Source organism: Myiozetetes cayanensis, unplaced genomic scaffold, assembly GCF_022539395.1.
Source record: "Myiozetetes cayanensis isolate MyiCay16 unplaced genomic scaffold, myiCay2020 scf42, whole genome shotgun sequence".
NCBI classification, from domain to species: Eukaryota; Metazoa; Chordata; class Aves; order Passeriformes; family Tyrannidae; genus Myiozetetes; species Myiozetetes cayanensis.
Genome location: NW_026087654.1, coordinates 509982 through 525146, shown reverse-complemented (window position 1 = coordinate 525146; position 15165 = coordinate 509982). Strand labels below are relative to the sequence as shown.

The 15165-nt window shown below is 36.0% G+C and overlaps 1 protein-coding gene across 7 annotated transcripts in view; it reads right to left on the bottom strand.

The window, feature by feature from the left end:
* Positions 1-15165, bottom strand: part of INPP4B (inositol polyphosphate-4-phosphatase type II B) — a 312544-nt gene that overhangs the window by 85009 nt on the left and 212370 nt on the right. For all 7 annotated transcript variants that reach the window (XM_050330616.1, XM_050330613.1, XM_050330615.1 and 4 more), the window contains 3 exons: positions 11311-11441; positions 6155-6259; positions 640-748 (listed from right to left, as the gene is read on the bottom strand). In XM_050330616.1, the coding sequence (XP_050186573.1) occupies positions 640-748; positions 6155-6259; positions 11311-11441 (345 nt within the window). The remainder of the gene's footprint in view (positions 1-639; positions 749-6154; positions 6260-11310; positions 11442-15165) is intronic.

Here is a 15165-nt window from a genome sequence, read left to right as displayed (position 1 = left end):
CCAGGGCTGTCAGAAAGAAAGGTGCTACTTTAAGCTACTGTTTCTGTATTGAAGAATTGTCTATAGCTACGTTCCTCTTAGCACAAGAGTTACCAACGAGACAGCTCATTTTGAACAGCATGCTTTCAAGCACTGATATACCTCAAGCCTCCTGAAGTATGGGGAAAAAACTTCTAAATTTTGAATAATAGAATCATTAAGGTTGGAAAAGACCTCCAAGTTCATTCATGAAGTCCAACCACCATGAAGTCATCACCAAGTGCCATGTCCTGTTGTTTCTTAAACACTTCTAGGGATGTTGACTCCACCACTTCTCTGGGAAGCCCATTCCAACGCATGATAATCCTTTCCATAATGAAATTCTTCCTGATGTCCAACCTGAAACTCCCATGATGCAGCTTGAGGTAATTTCCTTTTTTCAGAAAAAAGTCTTAACACTAAAAGTAGACTGTGATTCAATTTTATAGTCTGACAAAGCAGGAAAAATAAAGAAAATATTTTATGAATGCAATGTCCAATCCTACTAGATTTTAATCTTCCATGCATTCAAGAGGGTAAATTGTTTTGTTACTCAGTGAGCTCATAACGTTTTAATGCAACTGTAATGATATTTTCCTAGCTACTTGAAAGAATACTTACTTTCTTCTTTCTGCCTCAAATTTACTCAGCAGTTTCCGGAGACCACCATTCTTAAATCCTTGGAAATGAGCTGCTGGGGCTCCCACGGTGATGACATCATACAGAGCATCTGGAATGGGAGCAGACAAACACAGAGATTTGAATGTGCCTGTCCCCAAGGCATGGCAATGCTACAACATCTACTCTACAAAACATGAGGACAAGAAGTCCGTATTATGTCCAAGGAATAATTGATAATCCATGTCTCAGGGAGGCCCAAGAACTAATCAATCTTTCCATGCAGCCACCTGCACACCCTAGAAAGTTCACCTGATTTATGGTTACATCTAAATTATATGCTGCAGCGTAGAACAATATTCTAGTTCTGCAGTTTACAAAGCTGCCAACTAAATTGGCCCTTTGTGTATTTCACTTTATTACCCCTTTCATTATTTAACTTGTAGTCATGTTGAGATGCACAGATTCAAGCATTTTAGAATCAAAAGAGACCATTATAAGGGAATAGTCTGACTCTCTGAATAACAGAAACTACAGAATTACAGCTAATGATTCCTGCATCAAGCTTATGTCTCCTGGTTGAATGAAGGCATCTCTTTTTTAAGGCATCTAATCGTGATTTAAAGACTTCAAGTGACAATGAATGCACTACATTCCCAGAGAAGTCAATCAGTCTAGTAAAAACCTCTACTTCTTTTCTAGTTTGGATTTGTTTGGATATAATGCTAATGGACTTTCAGATATAATGCCATTTAATGCTAAATTGAAAAGTCCTGCTCTATGACAACAACTTACTTTTTATATGTATTTATGAACACAAAGTCAATTGTTTTCAGCTGAAAAGTTACCAGAATAGGAAATAAAACCACACTGCTGAAATTCTTACTGAGACAAAAAAGCTCTCTCTGTATATACCTGATGTCTTATGACATACAGGATGAACTTTTTGTGTGGATATATGTTTACAGAACTAGAGATGAAACATTTTTTTAAAAGGAGCCTGTGATTGATTGTCAGTGCAGAGATGAAGATTTAATTACATCCCAAACCACAATAATTATTTCTTCAAGGTTTAAATTTACATTTACACTAAGCAGTACCTGTTTTGTACCCAAGCTTACTGCAGGTATAACACTACAGTTTGGAATGCCTCATTCTTAAAATATATTTCTAAAGGAAATATTGAAGGATGTTTTTTTATGCACTGCTTTATTCATCAAGGAAGCTTGCCATGTAAATTAAAACCTAGTCCCCTTCTAAAACAGAACTTTTCTTGCATTCTGATGATAAATATCCCTAGAAGCAAGAACAGTGTACAAATGATTCAGTTAATGAACTATGCTTTACTTCCAGAGCTGAATTTCAGAACATATTTGCTCAAATTGATTTGAACTCTAATGAATTGGTGACTCTTCAATTTCCACTTAAAAGGAGAAGTGACATAATTTCATTAGCCTAAGGTGAACTTCAAGATTCTTAAATAGCCCATTCTTTCAGGTCTTAATAGAGATTTATCCATAATACATAATCTTGGGCTATTAGAGCTCCATCAGTACTTGTTCTCTTGCTTAAAACAATAGTTGCTTGAAACCAAAATAAGAGATGAACTCATCAGGTTAGCCAAATAATGGGCTCTGAATATGTTTACAGATAATTGATGAAATTACAGGAAAACATTTAAAATACTAAAGCCTGGCTCTGTTTTAAAAATAAACAGTGACCCTGTTGATAGTTTCTTTGGAGGGGGGATTCGTTCATCCTGTGGCCACTTAGCATGGTCAAAGAGCAGCTGTTTGAGACACAAATGCACCCAGCACAGCTGAGCACCCACATCATGTAAGTGAACACAGGAGAGTGAGGATGGCAAAGGAGGAGAAAATGTCTACAACTCTGGTGATGGGCACAGGGCAATCTCTCTGCCACTTTCCAGAGAACAGTACACTGGAGACTGCTGCAAGGCTTGGGAGGAATGCCTTGTGATGTGCTCCACTTACACATCAGTGGAGCTCCTTCTGAAGGACATGCAGTGTCAGCATCAGTGCACTGGTACAGAAGTGCTCCAGTAACTCAGAGCCATCACCCTCTGCAAGAGCAACCACTGCTGACACGTCTCTGCACTGAAGATAGAGCTTAAAATGCACCAGAGAGCCATATAAGTGGTATCATATTGTCAAGAACAGCCCAATCTCGAATTTGAAGCAAACCTGCTTGCCTTCACAGGAGGTAGTCAGTGCCTCACATTGGCAAGATGCAAAGTAAAAATCATTTCACTTCACCAAATTTATTTCAAACAAGCACACAACATATAAACAGGGACAAAAGTAAAGCTATGTCGATGTACAAATTTAATTCCTGTAGTATGATGAACAGAGCAAAATGTGGTGTTTATCAAAAGGAGAGGGATACAGTTATCCTACAAGGAAATAGTATTTTTCTCAAAGTTGTTCCTACAGGAAGTTTAAGCAGACAGGTACTTTCTATTCCATGTCAGTACCCAATAACAACCCAAATCAAAGTTCACTAAAAGTCAACCTATTATTAAACATGTCAAACAAAAAAATAAGCACATATGAATGTGCATACACATGACAGACGGGATGAAAACCTATCTTGCATTGCCAAAATTAAGACATGACAGTGTAAGAGTTAATGAGAGCTTTATGGCTCAACAGCCTGTAGAATGGTCACCTCTGTGAATGTTTACATGCTTTCTTATTTTATTCTCCCCCCTCTCCTGTAAGTCTCCTGGTTATATTCCAGGTACCATGGATATATGCCAAGCAAAGCATAAGATGACAAAGACCTTGATGTCAAAGTGCTGCCTACTCAAGATTGATGAGCAATTGCTAAAATCTGTTCAAACTGTACATATCTAACACAAGACACACTGAATATTAGTTAAATAACAAAGGGACAGTTTCATAATTTAAACAAAGTTCCAAATTTAGAAGACAATTCTAACTTATTTATCTCTTTCTGTACCCTTTTAGATTATGGATTAACTGTGTTCCCCAAGCAAAGTGGTTTTGGAGGAGAAAGGAGAAAATTCATAAAAAAAAACAAAACTAAAAACTCAAGTAGTATAAAAGTTATGGGTGATTAAGTGTCATATTTCATTCCACATTTTTTTAATAACCATACAGTGTCCTGTTCCCAGGGAGGTTTTCTTGAAAAGACATAACGTATTAAGGTTCTGGTCACCATTATAAACCCAAAAATGCTTTTGAGTAAACTAATTAACTTCAAAACATTAACTAAATTAAAATCTGTGCTGTCACATTATGTCACTATAAATGCCCATCTTGTTAAAATGTTTGGAGGCACTGCTGTTTAGTAAAAGAAATAACAAAATATTGAACCAATACAGTATCTAACAGATAATTCAGAGTCCCTATGTTCCAACTTGGAAGTGTATGAACACCAGCCTCAGACAGTATAATACTCCTATCATCACTGTTTGTACCTACTGTTTTACAATCTGCTTAGATGCAGTGTATTAATAAGGCAAAAACCTTACAGAGTGTAATTTCCATGTTTGTACCGGGACAGCAAATTTAACAGATCTCAGTTTATCAGCAAATTATTCACTGTGCTATGATTTGGCCACATGTATGTATCAGTAAAATCTTTTACCTGTAAAGGATGCTGCTAAAAATTATATGCAAGCAGCAGCAACAAAATTATGTATTAAAAACAATCACAGACAACGTAACAGAAAATTATTCCCCTTTCCAGGAGGTATTAGAAGTTTGCAGTATTTTTAGCAACATCAGTAGGGATATTTTCACCTAACACCGACCAAATGCTTTCGTGGCACAGGGTAGCACTGTATAAGAAATAGGATATCTTAAGTTTTGAAGTAATACTGTCCTTAATGCAACTCCTATCACTCAGGCTGGTGAGTTCATCCCAGAAATGTCTAGAAGGAGAATTATTGTATTGTCCTCTATCACTATCTCTGGTGGCAAACTGTGGAGGGGGGAAAAAAAGCCACCTTAAAACAAGAGAGTTAAGACTGGCTTTTACAGTACACTGACATTATGGATCACAATGAAAAATTAAGCTGATGCCCGAGAAGGACGGGAATCTTCCTGAACATTGTGCGGTGTGTCAGGATGAATCATGACAGTATTAGTTCTGCACTGCTACAACAGAATATTTTTAACCACACATAGTTAACCAATACATTTCAGTGAACATACATTCTGCATTTACTTATTTCCTTGAAGTGTCATGGGAACAAAATGAGCACAACATCCCCTGAATTTATTTTTAGAAAAGAACTTAAAAGAAATTTAGTTAACCACTCCTCGGGTTTCCAAGACCTGCAGTCAGTATCCAAAACTTGTGGCTTCAGGAGATGAAGCAGAGAAATTCCTTGCACAGCTTTAACTTTGGATCAGATTCCTAAATTTCAGCTCAGTCTCAGGGTTTCTGGTCAATCTCAGCAGCAGATTGCCTTGGTGCAGGTTTTGGAATTTGTAGCAAAATGGGGAGGATAGGGAAGCTGGTTACTTCCTTGACCTTATGATTCACCTATTGTGGTCCTCAGTCGTGGACCTCAACTGAGTACATACTCAGTTGCTCCAAAAATTTTGCAAAGAGCAGTCAAAACTGAAACCTTCAGTTTTAGAAGCAGATGCACAGTCATAAGAGAATGAAATTAAACCCTTCAGGAAAACCGAAAGGTTCCACATATGTGCACTCACATAAAAAAAACCCCAAACCAAACCAACCAAAAAAAAAACCAACACCCCTCCCCCAAGAAAACCAAAAACAAACAAAAAAAAACCCCAGGAGTAAATACCCACACAGAAACTTTTTAGAGTCCATTAGACAAAGTGAAAAATTAAACCCTTTAAGCCTGTACAGCCATAGAGACTTTCAAATAATGAATTTGGAAGTTTGATTTTGATTTTCTTTAAAAAACAAACAATCACAAAACAAACAAAAAACCACAAGCAACAATCTAGTAACATACAAAAACTGCTGTATCAAGCCACAGTCCAAGAATCTTACAAACAAGCTAATACTGTACCAATCTTCCCTCACTGGCAAAATGTATGCAACACAAAATGAATCTCAGAATTCTCTTTAAAATTCACTGTATTTCTTGTGATATTCTTTTCTCCTCAGCGTTCTTCCAAATCCACCTAAGTCCAAATTGCATATAAATTTTTCTCAAAAAAACAATTTAATACTATTTCCATTCCTTTTATTTGTGACATCTTTATGTGCCACTTACAGAGTTCAACAAGAGTGTTGTCAATATTCCACCATTAAGTGAAAAATTCAAAATGACTGAGATTCAACTCTCTAGACAGCACACCTATCAGTTTTTTGTTGTGGTTTTAAGTTTCATCTGAAAGCATGTCCATCTAATGCTCACCATTGAAACTGGATATATAAAGATATTTACATCATAAGATGGAAGCCATCCCTCTCAGTTGCAAATTTAACTGTATTTGAAAGCACACTTTGTCACACTTGGAGAATTGCTCTGCAGCATATGCTTTACCTTTCAATCGAGGACTATGCACATGCATTCTTTGCAGATGAAGATTTATTGGGATGAATTCTAGTGTTTTTTCTCCTTTGCTACAGCTTGATTTGAAGGAAGAACCTGAGAAAAACAAAAGTTTAAAGAATCATTATCTTTAGCACACAGATGTTTTGTTTTCTTTTTAATGTGAGGACAATACTTGTATGTGAGCAGTCTTCTTTAATTTCCTTTTAATGTGTAATTGTGTATTAGGAGATGAATGGTTCACTAACTGAGTCTCAGCATGTATCCACACTGGGAGCACCAAGCCAGCTTTTACTTCACAGAACAATCTAATTTTTTATTCTAGGTGACAGATATTTTTTCCTGCTGTCTGAAATCAGTCTGCAGTCTGCTGGAACAATGTCGCAGTTAATGTGCATTATGTTTATTCTGTGCTGAAAACACAAGGGTGCTGAGCTATAATGGCACCACATCTTTGCCAAATAACATTTTTTAATCCAAACAGAAGTATTATATTGACTAGGCTATCCACTCTTCCTAGAAAGCTCAAATAAAGAAACACAAACGATCTTAAGGAAAGCTGTAAATTAGTTTTCTTTCTAAAAAGCCAAAATCACAAGAAAAAAAAATAACCTGGCTGCATATTTCAAAAGTATGAGGCTATGAGTAACTCTATGGTGGTACAAAGTCTAACATTTTGAAAGTCTAACAGTATGAAAATAAAATTTACTTGGAAATATTTGATAGAGAATATATAAAATAAAAGGGTGTAGATTGAGAAAGAGAGGAGGTGGTCTTGTCTTCTCACTCAGGTAGCCCAACATTTACTTAGACCATTTTTCAGCATCCTATCATTTTGTCAACTATTAATCATTAGAACTAAAATTCCTCTGATTCAAACAGAATTTTTAAATAATTTTTGTCAAAGTTCAACTCCTTCTTGAAAGACAGAAACAAACAAAAAGGTAAAAGAAATATTTGAAGTTCTTCTTTTGGACTTTCTCAATCAAGACTTGCTAGGGTTTATCTGTTGAAACTGCCATAGATTCCAAGAGCACTAAGCATTGAACCTCTCCAGGCAAATCACACTGCCAGAGGGCACCAATGATGCTCCAGACCAATCAAGCTTGCTTAGGCTGTTCTCAACCTTAGCAACTTAAATTAATAATTTAACACAGATGAAGAGCAAAGGTAGGAAGAAAAGCAATTGACAGGAATCAAAGTTTCATATTAGACAGGAAACCTGGGGATACAGAATGAAACCAGGAGCTGTTGATGATGCAAGGAATCCTTTCCATCCAGTGCCAGAACCCTATGGTATAAGAACCACTCACCTGCTATCAATTATTACATTTGCTCAGGTATGAGATCCATGAATTTGCCAATAGCAGCCATACCATAAAACTAACTTACAGCATAATTTTTCTGGTTTTAAGTAAGTTGGTAAATTGCATTTAAGTACTGAAAAAAGTCACACTTAAGTACTAAAATAACTACATTTCCTCTATTAAAACAGTTCTTGTCATTACTGCTACAAGATTAAACTCTTCAAAGTTAGAAAATATAAGAATACAGATACAACCTTCATCTGACATCCACCTGAAGAGGAAGGTGAAATGGACTTCAATAACATATCACAAACCAGCTTTTCCCAGTTCATTTTCATTGAATGTTTAGTGTCTTTGCTGCTCACTTTAGAAGCAGTCATTCAATATTTTGTTTCCAACTTTTACTTCAATCTGAATTCAAACGAATTGCTAAAGTCTCACACAAAGACAGGATTATCAGTTTCCTCAAACCTGTCTACTGCATGTGTAACAACAGTCTCTAAGGGCTTTACAAATATTTATAGAATAATTTAAACTGGCTGAGATAAAGGGTTATAGTTTTATCCATCCAAATGTCAAAGAATAAGCATTTAAGAAACAATACATCGACATGAGATACAGAGGATTTCATTCTGTAGAGCATGTGTTATAATGCAATATCACATTCCATTTTGGAAGCACAGCCCCCACTGAGCTGGATTACATCCCTGAGTGCTAAGAACTTGTACAAAACAGCTTATGTCTATTGCCAGGCTTCCAAAAAAGAACAACACACACTAACCACTTCTCAAGTCTGACTTGCCTAGTGCCAGATAGGAACTTTGTGACAGAGGTAGGGATAGTGTCCAGTTCTCAAGAGCAATATTCAATTGCCTTAACCTCAATTTTCTTTTTTTTTCTCCTTCTAGGGCTGGATGAATAATAGATTTTTCAGTTTGATGACTGAAACGGAAAATCTTACTTAATTCTTATAGATTCCTGGTATGTTTCCTTGAATTAATATTCCCTGAAAGACTCACTCATTTTTGAGGATTAAAGTGTTTACCAAAACAACTCAAGTTTGAAATAGCCTTAAGTTCCTTAAACCTCCATTTTCAATAAATACACTGCTAAACCAAAATTGCCATCTGTCACTAATGCAGCGTCCTGTCCTTTCACAGTAAGTCTCTCAGTTTCAAGAAGAAATTAGGTGTTCTACTAACAACAACCTTCTCCATTAAATTCCACAAACTGCTCAGTTGACTGTGAAGGTGTTATTCGGAAAACCCAGCATGTGATTGTATAGGAGCAAGGTGGGAATATTATGGAGAAATTTTGTTTGCAGACACTATTTCCCCTTCTAAAAATTTCAACCCAAACTCAGGTAACATGCTGCCTAAGACAAAGTAAGATGCCTGCACAGGTTGAACTGAAAAGCAAAATCTTTTTTGGCATGTGCTGAAATATGTGACCTGAAAAGTCTAAATTAAAGTTATGCTCACATCCCTAATCTTAGTAATTTCTACTTTGTGAGTGCTTCAATTCCCAGTCTCTACTATGTTCTTTCAACATAACTATTTGTGCAACTACAGTATTAAGTCAAATATATGTCTTGTTTGCTTTTCTTATCAAAGACCATAACGTTGTTTTTTAAAGTTATGATGTGTACTCCTTGTAAAGAAGAACTGTCATGAATGGGAGTGGAATAGAAACCAAGTCATCTTGGAACATGCAATAAATCTTATCCACCCTGTAAACTTTATGTAGAAAAATTAATCTTTGTTTCACAGAGAATTGTAAGTACTTGTTGTAAAGGATGTAGGCAGGAAAAAAAAAATCTGGTTGAAGATAAATAATGGACAGCAGAAATACATGAAAAAAACCTGGTTTAGATTTTATTTCTGGGCAGCCAAATGCTACACTGCCTACAGGACCAAAATGTAGATTTGAGGTTTCAGGGTAGTTCTACATATGTATACACAATAAATTCTCCACACACACACTTTATAATTAACCTCTACAGAACAATTTTTAAAAAGTAATCACTACCCAGAGGATTTATCATTTAATTGTGAATTGATAAGAACAGACACAGGGTTAAAAGTAAATATTGTTTTCATTAGAAGAACTGGGCTATTATTTGGATTTAGAATGTGTTCATGTCCCACTGATTACAATAAATTAAGTTCTGAAATGTTCAGGTAACTTTTCACACAAGATGCAAAATCAGGAGTTTCCAAATATAAGCAGGTATTTTACACTATTAGTAAGGGGGAGAAAAATGGTTGTCAAAGAAAAGAGATTTAGGTACACCCCTGAGTGCTGGCCCCCAAACTAACACCTCCTGATTATTTCCCTTCTTCACTACAATTATTAGGTTGTTTTGGTTTATTGCTTTGTTTTGTTTTCAGATAAATGCCCCTACTCTTTTTTACATGTGCTGGTTCTGTCCTCCTCAACAATCTCAGGTTCCCAGGTCCACAGCAGTTCTCTCAAGACCCAGGTAAGACACGTCATTTAACATTACCAACTCTTTATAAAGTCACTTGGTACAATACAGGACTTGTAGGATTTCTGTTTAATAGATTACATTGTCTTGTTTTTGATTTTTTGTTTTTTTAATCTCAAAAGGTCCTTTCAATATTTTCCCATTAATTATCACATCGATTCCTTCATAATTGGTATTTATTGGCTTGCTTACGATACTTTATGAAGTGCTTTCAAAATGTAATTAGCAAAGCATTGAAAATACATGTATATATTAGTTAAAACAAACATAGCAAGTATCATACTGGATCAGACAGTAGTCTGCCAAAATCAGAACTGGAATATTCTGATAATGATAAACAATCATAAATATAAGAAATTACACTTTTGCAAATAAAATGCAAAGTATACATTGATTAGTGCAACACATGACCTTTTTTTCCTCCACAGACATTTAAGTAGATGATCAACTGCTTCCAAAATGCTTACTTTTATTTAGGGACTGGGTTTTTTTCATATACTAAAACAAGATTTCTCTTTTCCTGTGACCAAGAACACTATCCCAGAGCAATGTGGACTGAGAAATACCATGCTCAGTCCTGCATTAGAAGATGATGGCTACAGGATAAAAGCACAGTTTCGAAAGAGAAAGGCTTGTGTCTCACCTACTAAATGCAACAGATTCATTATAATAAAAGCCAAGCACACAGTTATCTATATGAAGAAATTATTCTATGTATTTTAGATGTATAATGAACTAAAACCTGATTGCTCCATTTCTCAGTACACACACACACACAGCAATTTTGTTTGAACAATGTAGAAAGCTGGAAGTAATGAAGGAAATACTGCAAATCCTTCATAAATATATGAAGCATATTTCACAAGACACTATCAATTTCAACCTCTATTTTTACCAATATTCAGAACTGTAACATATCTCTTTTTCAGAAATATTCTAGGTTGCATAGTGTTTATCTCTGACATCTATGTCTATCATATCTCTACACACACAAAATTGTGGGAGCAAGGCCACAGTGGGAATACCTAATGGTGAGAGTTTAGAACAAAGTATAGAATAAACAACCAATAATGGTCATCGCAAACATGTATTTGAGATGGTGAGTGTGAGGACTGGTGTTTGAAGTCTGACACCAGCAAGAAAACAACAACAACAACGCCTTTTTAGTAATTCACAACAAATATGCCCATTTCCATATGTCCATCTCATAAACCGGGCAGGGGGAGGGCACACCAGCGGGAAGAGGCAGAAAGACACGCTGTAAACAGACAGAAAACTTCATTTGCTCAAACTACAGTGGGATTCAGGAAATAATTCCAGTAGGCTATTTTCGTAAAATCACAGATTCCTACCTGTGTGCTTCCCAAGCTCTGCAAGGGTATCCTGGTACATGCTCAACATCTGATCACAGTGAGCAATTACACTTTTGCGCATGTTGTCCCAGTGAGGAGCAAGTTCTCCCAGGTCTTTAAGTTCCTGATTCCTGTACCAAAAGGCAAAAAGAGAAGGTACTAATTAACTCATTAATCTATTAACATTCATCCAAATTAATCCAAAGCAAGTTTGATGCAAAACATCAAAAACAGCTTCCTAATTGAAGTAAAATCTATTTTCATGATGTTTGTAAGATCTACTTCTCAACTCTGTTTTGCAACTACACAATAAAGAATGTCAGTGAAGAATGCAGTAATTTGTGTTGAAAACTCACTTGTTACAAATGCAATAGCCTACAAACTAAAATACTATTTCTTTCCCGAAGGTAAGAAGGCTTTCAGGCTCCAGAGAGCTGTGTTCACAGCAAGTAACTTTTTGTGAAGAAATACTAAACACCATTGTAAAGGATACAAAGTTTGCTTCCTTTCCAACACTTGCAGCACAGTTGTTTTGATTTGGATACTTTTCTACACAACATAAACACATTTCTAGAAGTGTCAGTACTTAAGTCAGTTTAACCAGCACACCAGCCCTCACCACAGTTCTTCAGCATACAAAACAATATACACAAACCAAAAAACCAAAACACGACCATTCCCCTAAAACTTAATCTCCAAGCCTTACAGCTGTGTTGCCAAAACAGCAATGCTATGGCAACCAAACATGTCACTGGAAATCCCAAAGGAAATCCTTTAGTAAATTATCAGTTTTCCTGTACGCTCTTGAGAGCTGACCTGAGCGAAATAGAGATCACTTTAATTTCCTGCGCAAACAAGCACAGCTACAGCATTCTGGGATTTCTGTTTGGTTTTCCCACTTGCAAAGTGAGTCTATCCCAGAGCCACTTTGGAGGACCTGCTTTTATAAGGAAACCGAAAATGAAAGATCCCGAGTCTTCAAACATTTCGAACTGTTCAGGAGAAAATTTTTGCAACACACCCACGTTTTCTCATTTTCCTCAAAGTATCAAGAAGACACTTTCACTGCAATTCTTGGAAGTTTCCAAAAAGACTTCCAGGAGACAGTTCTTGCACACAGAAAAATTACTGAAGAAAAAGGAAAAACGGGGAGAGAGGGCAGTAAAAGGGAGGGAAGGATCAATGAGCCTTCAGCACAGGAATGTAGAGCTACACTTATCACAGCAGTTCTGACCATTAGCCAGAAAAGTCTTGAAATTATTTCTTAAACAGAAAAGCCACACGCTGGTGTTCTCCCCATCGTTATTAACCTTGCTTTAGTGTGAACAGTATTAGAATAACCTACATTGGCATAATTCTGCTCCTGGTTAACATGACAACCAAAACCAAAGAGATCGCACTGGAAGCAGAATCAAGGTATTTTGTTTACATATGTCCTTGAAAGTATTGAATTGGAAACAAACATGTATGAACTCACTGAGAGTTTACTAATGACATAGGATTACTTTTTTCTATTTAATTCCACCCGAAGAATAGAAGATGAACAAACTAAACTTTCCTCCATCAATTCAAACTGGTAGTGTTGGAGCATAAGAATCATCTGCAGTAAAAGGATAACCCCATCATTTCCAACAACCACTTTCCTTAAAAGTTTTTAGCAATTTAACATCAGACATCTCATTAAATGAAAACCTCAGGGCTTACTCTTAAGAAAAGCTTGTATGCCTTGTCAGGGTATACAATTTTGTTTATTTGCAGACAAGATATTTTGGCTCTTAATATTTATGTTGTCTTATTTACTCATTTTAGGAACAATGCTTGGACCTGGCTGACCTCCAGAATTTCACTGCTCCTTATATATAGGAATAGAGTATTCTACTAAGAATTATATCCCCTCCTCTATCTAAGCCCACACCTGGAACTGTTAATCTCAAACAACAGCAGGAGTAGAAACCTTTTATCTCAGACTAAAATATCCAACCAAAACCAAAAATTTGTTTAACCAGCTGACTGTGAGTTGACTTCATTGACACCAACAGCAGTGGGAAGGGAAAACTCAAATCCCACAATTTAACATGTTTTCAAGAAACATCAAATCTTACTCTCATCACTGTCGAAAAGGCTTGCATTTGTTTCACCTCAGAAACACCTACACATCACTGAAGTAAAAATTTAGCCACTAGTATGTCAGAAGTCACATCTTATCTGCAATGTTTAAATAAAGTAAGAGCGCAGTTTTATAACAATCTAGAGCGTATGTAGCATGGAAACTTGAAATATTACCTTTCCTGAATTTCTTTTCATTTAAAATATACAGTAAAACCAAAACCATGAGATAACAGGATTATATGGAATAGACAAAAAACAGCCTTGTTGTACACTTTATAGTTCTATTTTTTTCAAATGGAATTATAGAAGACATAGGATTTAGAAAGTATTTTATATCTTGTGATTTTTTTACTATTTGTCACTGCTGTTGTTGACTCAATACAATTCTGGATTATGGCTGAAAAAAGAATTATCTTTTTATATCTAAGCTCCATCAACAATATTCCACAGTACCAAGCTTTATTATCATTATATGAAAGGACTATTCCAAAAGTAAAAAAAGTGAAGAATCATAGTATTTTTCAGATTTGGAAGCTTATAATAACCACAATCTTAGAAATTTTTAATTTGTTTTAATAATACTATAATACTTGTATCAGGACTTATTTCATTGAATAACTTTAAAAATACACATCATAAAAACACATTTCAATCAGTAATTGTGTCAATCAACAATTGTGCTATAAAAAAGAAAGTATTAATATTTATAATATTGACTCTAAGAAGGCAAATCGGGTACTGATTCAACTTTCCAGTGTAGCCATGGAATTTTGAATAGCTAATCAACCAAGCAGTAAGCTCAGAGCAAACTCAATGTTGTTAAAATAGAGCTATTTATCATCTTATTCCCCCACTCCAAATCCTCTCTCAAAGTCTTTTCCAGATAATTGCACTCATCACCATGACAGATCTTGTGCTCAGCATCAACTAAAACTCATCATACAGAATGAAATCCAAACTGTCTACAGCTGTTTGTCATTGTCTTGCGGCTCAGCTCCTCAGACTCTCTCCTGGATAGAATTTTCTGTCACTGTATGGTGGAAACTCCACCCAGAAGTGAATCTTAACTTCCATTGTCTTCTGCCTTGATTAGTTCTCTATGTTCCATGGTTGCCTTGGCATAATCTTGCCCCATTTGTGTCTGACCAGAATGTGGATGAAAACTGTCTGTCCCATTCCTCATTCTCCCCCTCAAATATTAGCCAATGAGCTTATTTTTAAGCCTGCCTTAGGTAGAATCTGGTTCTCACATCTGTTCTTCCCTTTAGTACACTAATTACACCAGCTTTCACTGAGCACTTATGTTTGGAAGCAGTTCCCATTAAAAAGTGTAAAATGTACCTGTCACCCTCTCTTTAAAACCCTTTTCTGCCATTATGGCATTAAAATTTAACATTGGATCCAGATCTGCTTGCAGATTTGTTAGGATAAAGATAATTGGTCAGTGATGCTAACACAACAACAATTTTAAAGAGATGAAAAATTCTAAGAATAAGTTATGAGATTCCTCAGGATCCCACTGCAGTTAGAAATGTTGTGAAGCCTCAACATTTTTTTTTTTCCAGAATGATTTACTGATTTGCACAGTTACAATCTGTGGGCAATTTGTCCTTTAGCAGACTCAAGCTTTCCCCAACCTTGGTTGATGGCAAGTTGAGCCATTGCACAAGTTGTAACACTGATGTGTAGGATGGGTTAGGAGGTTCTGCACCTGCCACCTCCCCACATACATTTCTGACATTACTG